Source organism: Megalobrama amblycephala, linkage group LG18 (genome assembly GCF_018812025.1).
Source record: "Megalobrama amblycephala isolate DHTTF-2021 linkage group LG18, ASM1881202v1, whole genome shotgun sequence".
NCBI classification, from domain to species: domain Eukaryota; kingdom Metazoa; phylum Chordata; class Actinopteri; order Cypriniformes; family Xenocyprididae; genus Megalobrama; species Megalobrama amblycephala.
In genome coordinates, this window is record NC_063061.1 from 21493608 (window position 1) to 21510081 (window position 16474).

A 16474-nucleotide genomic window follows, 5' to 3' on the forward strand; every position below is an offset into this window, starting at 1 on the left:
GGAATGTACATTTTTGTCTAGAATCCAGAATATTTTATCAGGTAGGAGAGGACATATGGAAATGGAGGACATATCAAGTTATCTGCCGCCCTCTGCTGTTGATAATCGCTTACTGCATCGCCACAAATCACACAGGCCATGAATGGAATACTAGCGTACTGCACACTGCGCAGTAGATACTGCTATAAATGGCTTGAAAACCAAACAAATTATGTAACAATAAAAGTGTTTAACTTCATCTTTGTCATAGGACCTTTTCACATGCTATTCATAAAAATATACATTTAACATTTTTAATCTGATATTGTGTTAGGCAATAGGGAGCGATTTCAGGATAGCTTAGGATTTTACCACAAAGAACAATTAACTTGCTACTAATCATCCACATTTTTTGTAAAATTAATAATAACAACAACAATACTACTACTACTAGGCCTACTACCAACTGTTTAAATCTGATAGCAGTTCAGCTCCCATAGCATTACGGGATAGTAAAGTGTGCATTAATGGCAAGCCTACTGTTTCCTGAATACTGCATAATCCTACATCATACATATTTGACGTGTCTCTTTTTAGATACCATATTCGGATACTCAAGTGTCCACAGTTGAATGCTTCATACACTGATTTTATCTCAACATTTAAAATATTTCTTTTTTCCTGTGATTCTGTGCTGCTTCTAGATCAGTGCAAATGCATACATAAAGGAGTAAGGAAGACATTTTTTTCCCACTGCCAATAAATAAATAAATATTTATTCAAACGAAACTGGCACTAGCACTTTTTCTCTTTCGAAATAACAGAATTTTTCCTTTTTTTCCTGACTGATGGTCTTTCAAAAGGCAATATTTATGCATCATGAACAGAACTGTACCCAAAATAATATCAGAAAGTTTTTGTTTCTCTTTCTCTCTCTCTCTCACACACTACATCCCATATGTCTGATGGCTCTCTGCTCCACTAGCAACATTACAACAGGGTCTTTCCTGTTACTGTACTGTTAATGTACATTTAGAGCCGGGCCTACTGTATGTCATTAAAACCGCCATCATGGCGTTTCCTTTCCTTGTTCCTCTACCTTCCCATTTCCTTTCATTGTTGCTCTTATTTTCCTTTCCTCTCCATTCTCTTTCCTTTCCTTATTTCCTCTCCACTTTCATTTCCCTTTTTCTGTTCCTCTTCTTCCCTTTCCCATTTCCTCTTTTTGCTCCTCTTTTTTCCTTTCCCATTTTTTCTCCCTTCCCATTTTCTCTCATTCCTTTTCCCATTCCCATTTTCCTCTTCTTTCCTTTTCCATTTACTCTTCTCCTTAACCTCTTATTGTTCCCCTTTTTCCATTTACTCGTTCCTCTTTTTTCCTTTCCCTTTCAATTTCCTCTTCCTTTTTGTCCTGTTTGCTCTTCTCTTTACTTCCCCCTTTCTTGTTCGGCTTCTTCCCTATTCCCACTTCCTCCTGTTCCTCTTTTTTCCTTTCCCATTTTCTCCTCTCTTTCCTTTCCCATTTCCTCTTCTTTCCCTTCTCATTGGCTCGTCTCTTTTCTTTCCCTCTTATTGTTCCTCTTCTTCCATTTTCCCATTTCCTCTTGTTCCTCTTTTTTCCTTTCCCTTCCAATTTCCTCTTCCTTTCTGTCCTGTTTGCTCTTCTTTTTCCTTCCCCTCTTCTTGATCCCCATCCCATTTCCTCTATTCACTTTTCCCATTTCCTCTCATTCCTTTTTTTTCATTCCCATTTGCTCTTCTCTTTCCTTTCCCTTTTCTTGTTCATAATCTTTACTTTCTGATTTCCCCTCTCTTCCCTATTCCCATTTCCTACTGTTCTTCATTTTCTTTCCCATTTTCTCCTCTTTCCTTTCCCATTTCCTCTTCTTTCCCTTCCCACATGCTCTTCTCTCTACCTCTTATTGTTCCTCTTTTTCAATTTTCCCATTTCCTCCTGTTCCTCTTTTTTCCTTTCCCATTTCCTCTTCTTTCCCTTCTCATTGGCTCGTCACTTTTCTTTCCCTCTTATTGTTCCTCTTCTTCCATTTTCCCATTTCCTCTTGTTCCTCTTTTTTCCTTTCCCTTCCAATTTCCTCTGTCCTGTTTGCTCTTCTTTTTCCTTCCCCTCTTCTTGATCCCCATCCCATTTCTCCTCTATTCACTTTTCCCATTTCCTCTCATTCCTTTTTTTCATTCCCATTTGCTCTTCTCTTCTCTTTCCTTTCCCTTTCCTTGTTCATAATCTTTACTTTCTGATTTCCCCTCTCTTCCCTATTCCCATTTCTCCTTCCCTTCCCATATGCTCTTCTCTCTACCTCTTTTTGTTCCTCTTTTTCGATTTTCCCATTTCCTCCTGTTCCTCTTTTTTCCTTTCCCATTTTTGTCCTCTTTCCTTTCTTAAATTCCTCTTCCCTTCTGTCCTGTTTGCTCTTCTCTATCCTTCCCCTCTTCTTCATCCCGCATCTTCGTTTTCCCCATTTCCTCTTGCTCCTTTTTTCTTTTCACATTTTCTCTTTTATTACTTCTATTTCCTCTCTCTTCGCTTTCCTCTCTTGGTCCTCTTTTTTTTCTTTCCTCTCCAATTCCTTTTCCTTTTTTGTTTCAATTTCTCTCCCTTTTCTCTTTCAAATCTCTTTCCTTCCCGTCTCCCTTCCTTATTTTTTCTTTCTCATTTCCTCCCTTCCCTTTCATTCCCTTCCTAATGTACCTCAGAAACAGCACATATATAAGGTTTTGTTAATAATTTCACATATCAAAAAACACAAATCTCTTTTTATAGTCTGACGCAACAGACTATTTCATCACATATTCACAGTTTTATGATAATCTAGCATTAGCAACACACTTTCGCACAGCTCATCTTTCGCTCAGATGAAGTGATGTGTGATACCTGGGATGAGATGAGAGTGCGGCAGATATGCTTTATGTTCCGATGTGAGGTTGATTATACATCTATGTGTTATTATTCATGTATGTATGTGCACCTGTCAGCACATTGTAGGTTTCCAGCAGGTGAGATGTGTTAAAATGCTTTTTCACTGGTTATCATTGATCCCATCTGGCCAATATGAGGTCACAATCCGGTACTAGATGTATAAGGAAAGATAAAACAACAGGGGGAAAAGAAAAAAAATAAAATAAATGGAAATCTCTCATCTCGGTTGATATGCGTGCGTGTTCTCTGCATTCAGATCAAACCACCAGAGGTTCCTGTCAAAATATGTTTGATGGATTTTTACTGGGTTATCTGATGAATTTACACACAGCTGTCCATCATTTGTCATTTTGAGAGACAGCAGAAGGATTCTGACCAATCAGCAGTCAGCTTGGTCACATTTAAAGGGATAGTTCACCCAAAAATTACAATTCTGTCATCTTTTTCTCACCCTATTGTTCTTCCAGTTTCTTTCTTGTGAGGAATAAAAAAATAAAAAATAAACTAAAAAAAATTAAATAACGCACTTGTCACTCTTTTTAACATAAAAGTGGAGATTTCAAGCCTTTAAAAGGACCCTAAACCTTTTAGTTCAGTCTGTTTCTCACGTAAAGCTATCATATGGCTTTAGGATACAGTGCACAGGTTACATACACTACTTATATAACTTTGAATTTAGATTTTTTTAGGTGAACTATCCCTTTAAATTTATAAACATATTTCTTACCTCAAATCACACTTTTTTTCATTAAGCATTAGTCCTTTCTGCTTTCTTCTTTTATATTTCTTCCTTGAGACAAAAAATAACAATAATAATAATTATATATTTGTTAGGCTGCAAAAGTAAATGGTGTATAACAACATTTTGTTTTGGTTATCTTTGAGTACATCTCTCAGTTTACACTGGTTTTGCTATCCAACAGGCTTTAATAGTATTCAATAGTACAGATTTTTTTTTTTTATCTATTTGCAATCAGAAAGTTACTCAGAAATGCAGACAACCGTTGTGGAAAGACGCAAAATAAAAGTGTCCCACAAAAACGACGACACATTCTTCAACACTCTGAAGCATCGAGGCAGCCTGGTCTGTGGTCGCAAGTCAACATTTAGGCTGTTGAACATCCTCAGTTTGCCTTTACGGAAACAAATGATCGCGAAAGCATACCCACAATCTTTAGCTGCAAATTTTCATCAGACGGGCTTAATGTATAAGTCAGTTTGTTCTGATGAATTTAAGGGTACTTGATAGGAATACTGTGTGCATGTGTGTGTTTGAGTTTCTGTGAATCACTGAAGCTTGTCTATTTGGTCACAACCCATCTTTAACACCCTGTTTTTATCAGTCAAGGAGAGGGAGGAGCAACTTTTTTGCTGGGCTGGGCAACCTCAAGTGCCGCCTCCTCTCTCCCTTTGTTGAACCCTCTTATCTCCGATGAGGACAGTGCTTTAGTCTTCATTTCCAAGGAAACTGTTCTTAGGTGTGGTTCGTGTCTAGTTCCTCACTGCTGCGGTTCATGGTAGAGTCGCTGGAGGGGATGGTTTTGCTGATACGGTCCAGAGTGTCCACGCTGGTGGAGTGTTTAGACTGAACTTTGCCAATTTCCTCCAAAGCGCTGGCCAAAGAGTCCAGATCACCCCGTTCCTGATGCTGAGCTTCCCACAAACTCAGAATGACAGCGGATGGGCTCGTCTGGCGAGCAAAATAACCCAGGTTTCTGTATGTGGGGGAAAAAAAATGCAGGACAAACTTTTATTAACAGCACAGTCTGAACAGTAAAATCCAACCTTGATTTCTCAAATAAGAAAACAGAAAATACTGGTAGAACCAACAATATTTTTACAGCATTTATTAATCCTAGGTTAATGTTAATTCTACATCCATTGTGAAGGCCTCATCGACACGACAGCCAGTAGCACAGTTCCTCAACAGACCATCCATTCCGGCGTGATGAATACGATCCTCAACTGGATGGAACTGAAATATATACTTTGATTGTTGCGATCCTATCAGACTTATGATAGCAACCTGATTGTAACAAAGCACTGTTCGCCAGAGGAGAACTGGCCCCCCGACTAAGCCTGGTTTCTCCCAAGGTTTTTTTTTCTTCTCCATTTTAACACCTATTTGCCACTTGTTTGCCACCTGATGTCACCTGATGGAGTTTGGGTTCCTTGTCGCTGTCGCCTTTGGCTTGCTTAGTTGGGGACACTTGACATTTGATATTCAATAGTATTCTTGACATTTATTCAACAGTGCTTCTGATCTGCCTGCATTGACACTATTATTTAAGAGCTGCTGTGCAGCCAAATTATGTACCAGTTATCAATGTAAAGCTGCTTTGACACAATCTGCATTGTAAAAAGCGCTATATAAATAAAGGTGACTTGACTTGACTACATATGCTAATACATTTTTATTTTTAAAGGGGTCCTTGATTATGATTTCACTTTTTTAACTTTAGTTATTGTGCAATGTTTCTGTTTGAGCATAAACAATATCTGCAGTTACAATGCTCAAAGATCAATGTAAAGGGAGATATTTTCTTTTACAGAAATCGCATTTTAAGGACAACAACAAATGGCTGGTAGGGACTACAACGAGGTTCTTCCCGAGTTGGTGACATCACAAACCCTAAAGTTCAGTAGCCCCGCCCACTGATTCAAGCACGACAAGTAGTAGTAGGTAAATAACAGATGTGACGCTAACACTGGATCGAGCAAATAAGCGATAAACTTGACTTTGAAGAGGGCAAAATGTTGTGCGGTGCCAGGTTGAGGAAAAACACAGATTTGCAGAGAGCCTGAAATTAAAAAACGATGCTGTGCCTTATATACTGGATCCGACAGGAACGGTGCAACACACTTATGTGAGTAAAAAAGTTTTTACTGTGTCACTATTGCTTTGTTACAGATTGTTTGATATGTATGGATTATGTGTACATGTCTAACTAAAATCACCAGTGATTTCTGATATGTAATGATTCATGTAGGCCTACAGTCAGATGTTTTTGTCTTAAAACCATTTATTGTCAGTAAATCAAACCAGTGAAATCACAGAACGCTCCCTTTACAATCGCTTGAACTGTCAATCAAACAGCGCGAGTGTTCTGGATTCTCACCAAAACTCCTGTTAGAATCAACTAATGTCTTATTTACATTGTGTTTGCACTGTTAGTTATGATGAAAGCATTTGTTACTGAGTTACAATGACAAGATCACTGCATTCATGCACTTAACATGTCTATGAACAGCTACAAGCTCATCACTGCAACTTTTCATGCGCCGATTTAAATTTAATGCTATGATTAACACTTTTCACGATTAGTAAACCTTGAGAACTGTAATAGTAAAAACGTGCTAAAAGTTTTCAAGATAATTCCACATGTAATACCAAAGTCCCTTTAAGACAAGTCATTTCACTCGGCGGCCATCTTTTAAACGCCTCTCAGGCATCCTGGGCATCATGCAATCTCTTTGAATGGGGAAACATCAGATTCTCCAAAACTGTTCGCCAACCTTACGATTAAATTTCATATTTGAAATCACCAATGAAATCTAACAACAACCGGCTCATAAATTTAGTTTCTAAACGCTCGAATCATGACAAAAAAAACTATTTTTCAGGCTGGATCAAGCTAATGCGCATGCGCAGACCTAAATGCGCGTCTCTTCGGAGGCGCGCATCTGACTTGTTTCTATAGAAACCGGTGATTCTAACGGCCGCTGAAGTGACGTGATGACTTTACCAGTTGGCGATTGGCTCTTATTTAGAAGGCGGGACTTATTCCGCCATGTTGCGCGTTACACATTCTCCCATTCAAAACAATACGAGTGACATGTCTTGTGTTATTCTATAGTCTTTGGTAATACTTAGCTATTTCCATATGCAAAGATGTTAACCAATCACAGCAGTGGGTGTTTACACTGAAGTCTCACAGCAGACACGCCCCTTGAAACAGCGTTCAAATCAGCAGGCTAAAATCAGGGTATAAAAATGCCTTTTATTTCTAAATTATGACCATTTTTTTTTTTAATGTAAAAATCATACAAACATTATAAGTGCACCTAAGGAAACATAAAATAATACAGATCATGACCCCTTTAAGTTGTATAAATTAATAATACTGTATTATGAATTTAACATTTAACATTTGAACAGCAGTATATTTATAAATGAACATTAACCTAAATAATAATAATAATAAAAAAAAAAAAACTAAAATACATGAATAAGCATAGCGTTTATATTCCTGTATATTTTTATTTTAAATTCTTATTGTGCTAACCCACAAGTTTGGTTATATAAATTCATATCATTCCGCTGAGACACTGAATTATTACACTCTATTGCAAGGATTCTCAGTCTGCATAACTTTCAATTTAATAATGTTATCCTGTAATGCCTGTATGCCCCAACAACATATCAAAATGGGTAAATTAGTTTATAAAAGCGAGAAGGATATTAAAGAAGTTTTGCTGGAAGAAAATCAACCCATCTTTGAGACATAATTGAATCACAGAAGAGGAAATCTCAATTCTGCAGGTGTGTGTCTTAAAGAAGCAGACATAATCCATCTTCTGCCTCCACATATAGCAACTGGGTTGCATTAAATGGCAAGAGAACTTCCCTTTGACCTCATGCTGACCTTCCATTAATGCTATTTTAGAAAACAATCACTGTGTCTGAAATAGAATACTTCCCTACTATATACGTAGTACGCGATAAAACAGTACTCCACAAAATAATAATGTCTGAAAACACAGTGTTAAAAAAAAAAAAAAAAAACAGTAGGCGAAAAGTACCTGGATGACCAACTACTTCCACTGAGATTCTGGAGTGCGCATTCGAACAACATGGCGGATGCAGTACGTTCGGTCGCAAAGTAAATTAAAATGCAGTATCTACTCAGACAGTATGTGATTTTAGATGCACCGAATGAGTCACATCGGTCAATACAGTTAAAGCAGCTAAAAAATTGTAAACATCATTCAGTGGGCTGACGTAGCTTTCTCATTTCCAATCTGATTTTGCTGGTCTGGCTGTATAAAAATGTTGACTGACCAGCATGATCTCGCTATTTAAACAGCCTGGTGATGTCACAAAACATGCCATGCTGGTCTTTTCAGCAGGATATTTAACCTCACCATTACCTAGTCCATCAACAATATGCCGCAGCACTGATGGGGCGATGTAAACAGTGTCATTCTTTGATGTTCTGTGGGTATTCTGACTCCAACAGGGGGCAGTGTTGCACTACACCAGTTCCGGTGCCGTAGCTCTCTGGGTAATTGCCCTCTGCGCTGTTTAGACGAGCTTGCACATCCTCAGAAGGTAATTGCAGAAATCCGCTTAACAAGGAGGAGACATTCTCATTACACACTGCCTGGGGCTCTGACCAGCTAGAAAATTCCCCCAAATCCTTCTGTCCGACTCTTCCAGCCTCATTTCAAAAACAACTTTCTCTTTTATCCCTGGTGAAAATATTACAAAAGTAAACCCACATCACGAAAGAAAGTTTTATTAAAGATCGCTGTAGTGAAGTGAATAAACAGATTTTAAACTCAAGACCTTTTGGAAATTTTGATCGCGGAGTCTGTTTTGCACAATGCTTTCTTAACCGCTTTTGAAATCACCATGGGAAATGGAAGAGAGAGAAAAAACAGGCAGCTAGTGAATTAAACTGTTGTTAAAGATTGTTAGCTGGGCAGAAGCTCAAGGATGTTTTTTTTTTTTTTATCAGAGTAAAAAGAAACAACAGAAAAAATAACAAGGAAAAGATTTTAATGAATGTTCAAACACATTCATTACACATGAATGCAATAAAGGGATTGTTCACTCAAAAATGAAAATTCATGTACTTCCACAGCATATTGTTATTTATTTCTTCAATGAAACAGTAAATTCTAATAAGCTGATTTGGTGCGTAAAAACATTTCTTATTATTATCAGGATTCTTTAATGAATTAAAAAAATAGTGTTTTTTTTTTTTTTTGGTAATGTAAAAGTCTCTGTCTTAAAAAACGGTATTTTTTTACCGTTTTTTAAAAAATTACCACATTCAAGGTACAGAAAAGTACTAAAAACATCTTTAAAATAGTCAACATGACTACAGTGGTTCAACCTTAATGTTATGAAGTGACGAGAATACTTTTTGTGCAAAAACAAAACAAAAATAACTTTATTCAACGATTTTCTCTCTAACCTGTCATTCTCCTACGCAGTTTATGTTGAAGACACATTGCAGTTCTACATCAGAATGCTGACTCTGTATTGGCTGGCTCGTATGTCACCATCACACGTGTGCATCGTGGTGCTCACATGAACAGTCTGAACGGCGTTCAGACGTAAACACGGAAGCGCTGCACTGCATCAACTGTGTAGGAGACTGACAGGGTAGAGAAGAAATTGTTGAAAAGTCATTATTTTTGTTTTGTTTTTGCGCACGAGAAGTATTCTTGTTGCTTCATAACATTAAGATTGAACCACTGCAGTCACGTTGACTATTTTAACGATGTCTTTACTACTTCTCTGGACCTTGAATGTGGTCATTTAATTGCTTTCTATGGGAGATAAAAAACCTCTTGGACTTCATCAAAAATATCTTTATTTGTGTTCCGAAGAAGAACGAAAGTTGTACGGGTTTGGAACGACATGAGGGTGAGTACTTAATGACAGAAATTTAATTTTTGGGTGAACTAACCCTTTAAAGGTATGTATATCTATTTGTGTTATCATAGATGAGAAGTATGTTTTCTTGGAATTGGGGGTTGCAGGACACATGAGTTCGATCTCATTATAGCACCACAGTTACTGCCTGTGGCTCTGCCGATGGTTAATGTGGCCATGTGCTGGAGGAATATGGAGCAAATTAGACGTTTGGGATTCCATATGCTGAGGCCCAGTTTTGTTTGTATTTGAGCATGTATGTCACCGTCCATATGTGTGCTTATCGACAAAGCATGTCCATGTTTGTCTGCTGTGTATTTTTGCATTAATTTCTCACCTGTCTATATGCAGTTTCTGTGCTAAGAGCTGCCAGTCTTTGCCCTTGGCATTCGCTGTGTCGAAGGTCGCGCAGATTCGCTGGCGAATTGACAGGGGGATTTTGAAGGCCCTGGACCCCGTCTGGGAGGTGATGGTACAGTCTGATTGTGTGAAGAATGGCACTGTATCTTTTTCACTCTGGAGGAAAGAAGTATCACAGTGATATTAAAGTTCACAGAGGGATTCAATTGGGCTAGAACAATCTGGACATTTCGATTCTATAAAAAAAGCACATTTCGATTCTATATATTTGTATCAAATTATAAATATTTTTGGCATCAGAACCACCAGATTTTTATTAAAAAAAGTGGAGCATCAATATTCCAAGCACACAATATCTTAGTCTACATGTTTCTAACATATGAGTTTTTGTCCTCCAAACCTCAGCAATAGTGGTGTAGACCTGTAGGATCTGCTCATGACCTTTGACCTGCCGAACACTGATCTTACAGGAGAGCTGATTGGCTGCTGGACTGTAGCGCTCCAGAGAAAAGGCACACTGCAGAGGAGACTGGCTACTGCACCACACCTGAGAGAAGGAGAATTCCTGCACCGAAAAAAGGAGGAGGAGGAAAGAGTGAATATTTCAGTACGAATCAATAGGAAGTATATGTGCCTCCTCTCCTCTCCTCCTTATTGTTATTCTGCTGTTGGAGCTGCTGAAGCTAATTTACTTAGTGTCATGTCACTGACGGCCCTGCCAGAACACAGCCTAGTATGACAAAACAGGGCTTGCTATGGGTATGATTTGGATAAAAATGTGCCTGCGGTCATAAAGCTTTACGAAGAAAGGAATGGTGGGTAAACAGCACTGAGAAAAACACACTCTTGAGTATGTGTCATCCAAAAACAGATACAATTTGACAAAATAATACAAATACTGAAAAATAGCTCTGCTGGTATAGCAAATAAAACCAGATAGAGAGTGCTGCTTGTCCATGCTCAACCTGACACCATGATACTAATGTTATGCGGTTGCCAAAGCTTTCTGAGTGGTAGCTATGTGGCTGCTAGGGTGTTGCTGCGACCCGGGGCTGGGACAATACAACGATTCTCGAATGATACAATGGCCCTCATTTATCAAACGATTGCACGCCAGAAAACTGTGTGTACGCTCGTTTCCACGCAAAATTTGGCATAGTAAATCTGGTGGAGAACTGTTATGAGAACATTTAGTTTATTTCCCTGACCGACAATCACTAACAGATAATTAAACATTAAACGACATGATTAAAATGTCAAATTAAAATTAAATTAGAATAGATGCTTGTCTTAAAATACCCCCCCCCCCTCGCTTCAGATGCGCAAATGGCAACATCAACAGAACATTAGGGTTCACACATCATACACCTGCAACACAGAGAAAAACTGAATAATACACAGGAGCCTACAAGGAATAAAAATGTATGACTACACAAAATATTTTTCACTGAAATAATTAACAGATTAACAAAACAAAAAAGAAAAACTGTGCATCAAGTAGGGCTAGTACAGGCTACGCTCATTTGACGCATTGTATTAGTTTTCTTTATTTTATTAAAATATTTATCTTTATTTTATTAAACTCAGTTGATCGCGCCGGCGCCTCACTCACACACGCAGACGCTACATTTTTCTTTCTTGTTCTGTTCTGAATAAAATAAATTTAAAAGATTTTCTGTGGAGTGAGGTACTAAAATAACCAAGTTTATATATATATATATATATATATATAATGTTTGTAAGTATTTAGTTTTATTTACCGGTATTATTATTTAAATTACTTTTATTGTTTGAAATTACGAGGTTGGAGGATGTTTTTAGAGTAAGATAAATTTATTTTTCATGCGATTACTTCCTCTTCATGGCAGGGTTACGTTTCTCTGTGTCGTAAACTATAGGGCGAGGCTTATAAAATTTGGGGCACGATATTTAAATGACGTCAGTTTTCAGCCACCACATTTATCAACACCCGTTCATTCGTGCGACGGAATTGGCCGTATACGAAAGTTTAATGAATCACACGTGAGCATTGTCGTAAGCTGATTTTTACATTCAGATGTACGTTCGTTTGATAAATGAGGGCCAATGAAACTGGATCGATCCTGACATTTTCTCTCTTTAATCGATTCTGAGCTTAGTTTTAACAGCAGATGGTGCTCTAGGCTAGTTTTTAACTACACACAAAAAAAATCCTCACGAAGAAGACTGCTGGACAGCGATTCTGTGTTCGACTGAGTCATGTAAGTGGTTAAATATATTTGCACCTCCACTCAGAATGCTTTTATGATGCGAGATTTGTAATTCAATTCAATTTTCGAACTTTATGTTTAAGTGGTGTGTGTAAAGGAACTGGAACAGGCAGAGTATGAGTGTTTCTAAAGCACGTATAGTGCCATCTGCTGTTAAAAACTAAGCTCAGAATCGATTCAAGAAAGAATCAAGAGAATCGCAGAAAATATCAGAATCGCTCCAGATTCTTTGTATCGCGAATCGAGATTGGATGTATTGTCCCAGCCCTACTACGACCCAAGTGAAAATAAGCTCTATGAAGGGCTCTACAGTAGGGATAAGTTTTAGGGATAAGTTATGGGTAGGATTAGGTTTAGGGGTAGGAATAGGGTTAAGACTAAATTTTCAGACTGGAATGTTGTTCCAGGATCAACAAACTATGTTGATCCAGGAACATGTCTTACTTGGCAAAATCACGGTGACCGTATTAGTAGACTATCTGCTTATATCTGCTAACCCCAACAGACATTCTACTGACTATAAGTATCTTTGCAACTATACTGTATGTCAACTTATTCTACTAACCCTAACCTAACAGTCTACTAATACTAATGAAAGTTATTGACATGTAGTTGCAAAGTTACTTATGGTTAGTAGAATGTCTAAAGTGGACTATCGAAATAAAGTAGTCTCTACAAAGCGAACGTGCAAAGACTAAGTCAAATGCCTTTTACAAAAAAAACAAAAAGGTAACACAATGATGTCGGACCATTTTGAAGTTGGAGGAGAAAATGAGATGGAGTTTTTCGCCCTACCGCAGTACTTTTGCCTACGTCACATGTGACCTTTCCAACGTGATTACGTAATGCGTGACTTATCACAGTGCTAGTGCAAGACAAGCATTTGTGGTTAAAATGTATATAAATTTTTGTTTTTTTTTAGAAAATGACTGATCGTTTCACTAGATAAGACCCTTATTCCTCAGCGGGGATCGTGTAGAGCCCTTTGAAGCTGCAATGAAACTGCAATTTGGACCTTCAACCCATTGAACCCTGTTGAAGTCCACTATATGGAGAAAAATCCTGGAATGTTTTCTTAAAAAACCTTAATTTCTTTGCGACTGAAGAAAGAAAGACATAAGCATCTTGGATGACATGGTGATAAATTATCAGGAAATTTTAATACTGAAGTAAAGTAATCCTTTAAGCACCAAAGTTATGATACTTTGGATTAGGGGCTTTAAAAAAATATAGTAATATATCACAGTTATGCATTCTGTCAATTTAAATAGTTTTTTAAAAAACACAAATTTGAGTGACACTTTCCTGTTAAAACCTTACAGGGTGAAAAAAAACATCCTTATCTCCAGGTTAAAGACACCGGATTCCTACCACGGCCTCTGACTAAACTACCTTAAACAGAGCCGTATTAATATTCATATGACCAGTCAAATGAACACCGGAATTTGACATCTCATTAATATTCAGCCTCATATGCATATTAACAAAACTCATGCATATTCATACGGAGCTGGCATCCATATTTATGAGGACAGCACCTGGCAGGTGGTAAAAGGTTTGATGCTCCAGAGGAACTGGGGGATGTCCTGGATGGAGACCTGTAGGCTGAAAGAGTTCGCTCTGAAGAGCAGGGTCTTGGGTTCCTCCAGGAGGCGTCCTCCTCGACCCCGCTCCATGGATACCACCTCCTGAGAGGAAGAGTAAATACAGATATTAACGCTCGTGTATAAACACGCCTTGACACATACAATACCATGCGCCAGGAACAGAACTCAACCGACTGCTCATGTTTAAATTATTCAGCTGAAAAAACAGCCCTCCCATGTTACACAACAGCTATTTCCTGGGTCTAGCGGCACCTTTAATCTTCATAACCTGAGAAGATGAAGCGGAAAGTGATTAAAAACCCGCATCTAATGCGAGGCTGACGTTTCAAACCCCTAGACCAACAAACAGGTCGAAGAAATGCCTGCATTGCATTTTTCATCTACAAGAATGGAATTACAATAACACCCTGGGTCTAAAATAAAAAATAAAAAAATAAACAAAATCTGGCAACACAACAACTAATAAATCTAAAAGTACAATGCCTTCAATTACCAACTCGGTCGAATACAATGAACGTCGCATACCTTTCCTGTTCACACAAACGTAACACGCACACAAAATGACATGTAGAACAGGAGCGAGAGACACTGGATGGATAGAATCGACATTGATGAAAGGCACGGGTGATTTTGTGCTCTTTGCATCTATTCTGTGGGAATTGTTGACAATGGCACAGTAGCATTAAAAGCATTAGGTCTCTCTCTCTCCCTTTCTCTCTCTCTCTGCCACAAAAGACAAGAAAATAGTCTCTCGCTGTGATGGATGCTGATCGATCCCGGCCTGAATTCGTTCAGTTTCCAGGGAGGAATTCATTTGCTGTTTTGTGAAATGCAAACAACACTGACAACAAAAGAGTACAAAAGAAGAGAAAACGCTGGGTGAACGGCTGGATAAACAAAGTGGAAGAGTGTTTTGGTGTGGAGAAATACAATCTTTGACCATTCACTTGTGAGTGTGTCCTGTTTGGAAAGAAGAATTCACATAGTGGGCTTGTCCTCTGGCCTTTTCCCCCCAACATCTTCCTACAAATGCAAAATTATTATTAAAACCAATATATATTGCATACAGGTAAATGGTAGCATACTGCATTTATTCTCTATTTATATTTTTAGATTTTAGTTGATATTGTATTATTTAAAGAAATGTGTTCGCAGGTGTCAACCCTGTTACCATCATATTTTTATTTTTAAAAAATCCATAAAACAAATAATAATCGCATTTCGAAGGCTGTGCCCTCCGGAGGTCGCATTTATGTTTGAGGTTGCCTCTTTTTGGAAAAGTAACCATTACATTCCAAAGTAAGAAAGAAATTACAATCATGTATGCCTCATGAGAAATAACAGTTTTATAATGCTTTTTTCCCCCCTGAAATTAGACATCCTAAATGACGTATGCAGTCGACAAATGTACCTACACAAGCCTTCGAAAAGTCTCTTTATTTGATCACTTTATGTTTAGAAACATTTGTCAGTTAAAATGTCAATCATGTTACAATAATTCAAATAATTATGGTACACAACTGATAACTGAAAACTGTAAAAGAAAGCACCTTATACTGTAGTTTCACAGCCTTCAACACGGCTTGTGATGTCAAACTAAGCTGTAAAACCTTCAACCCTGGTACCTTTCTGAAGGCACAATAATATCCCAACATATATTGAGGTTTATTAATTTAGCTTGAGCTAAAACAAACATCAGTGTGTGTGTGTGTTTGGGAGAGAGAGAAAATAGAGCCACTAATCCAGTTTGTGTATGTCTTGAGGCTTCAATACCACACAAAGACATCTCCACATCTCCGTAACTGAGAAGAAAAGATCCATGTGAAACATTAAATATAGATGACATATTATGCTTTCTTCATAAAGTGCAGAGATCTGTAAGATCTGTGTGTGTGCAGAACAAAGACTTCTCTGAAGCCGTCCGCTCAGCTAGACGTTACACCAAACAGAATGTAAATCACTTTTAATTTGCGCTCAGAAAATATTCAGTCACGTAGCGAAAGCATGGAGCATGGGAGTGGCTCACCGTGTCTTTGTAATTTAAGAAGCCATTCTATCAGTTAGTAGGAGATGTGTGTGTGTATGAGAGAGAGAAAGAGATTGGTCCAGCTGACTTTCAGTGGAGCGTAAAACCAGAGTACCCACAGGGCATGACGGCTAGCCATAACATGCTGCCCTATGAATGCAAATATCCCATAAGCCACGGATTTCCATCTAATGTCATATGCAGTGTGAAGGGGATATGTATCATGACATTTAAGAAGCCTACATCTGTGAATGCCATAAACGCACCCAGTGGAAAGACCAGTTTTGACAAGCATTAATTTCCTTGCTGGTTTGAATGAACTGGTGGATTCTTTAAGCCCAAAGTATACTTAATGTTTTGCATATACGTTAGGGTTCATGTACATTAGGGTCACCATATAGTGCATACTCTGTATGCACAGGCTGCATATGTATTAATTTTTTTCAAGGTACTCGAAGGAAAAACTGAATAAACAGAAAAGACAAAGCCACTTGAAGGCAAGCCTGCAAAGTTAAAAAAACAAAAAAACAAAAACATAATGCCTGGTAACGCTGTCAATGGAGGAGAGGCTTCACTACACTGAATAAACTGCTTTTGTGGGAAAACGGCTTATTTATTGAATCAACGGCCCATCGGCTAATCTTCAAAATG

General features: G+C 38.0%; 1 protein-coding gene across 5 annotated transcripts in view; it reads right to left on the reverse strand.

Annotated features, from left to right (window-relative positions):
- Positions 1–739: 739 nt before the first annotated feature.
- The window catches only part of unc5da (unc-5 netrin receptor Da), a 247173-nt gene continuing 231438 nt past the window's right edge, over positions 740–16474 (reverse strand). For 3 of the 5 annotated variants that reach the window (XM_048165904.1, XM_048165906.1, XM_048165907.1), the window contains 4 exons: positions 13729–13878; positions 10342–10506; positions 9919–10097; positions 740–4629 (listed from right to left, as the gene is read on the reverse strand). In XM_048165904.1, coding sequence (XP_048021861.1) covers positions 4389–4629; positions 9919–10097; positions 10342–10506; positions 13729–13878 — 735 coding nt within the window. In that variant the 3' untranslated portion in view covers positions 740–4388. Of the gene's footprint in view, positions 4630–7048; positions 8264–9117; positions 9301–9918; positions 10098–10341; positions 10507–13728; positions 13879–16474 lie in introns of those variants that run through there. The other 2 variants (XR_007181237.1, XM_048165905.1) reach the window with 2 other exon arrangements.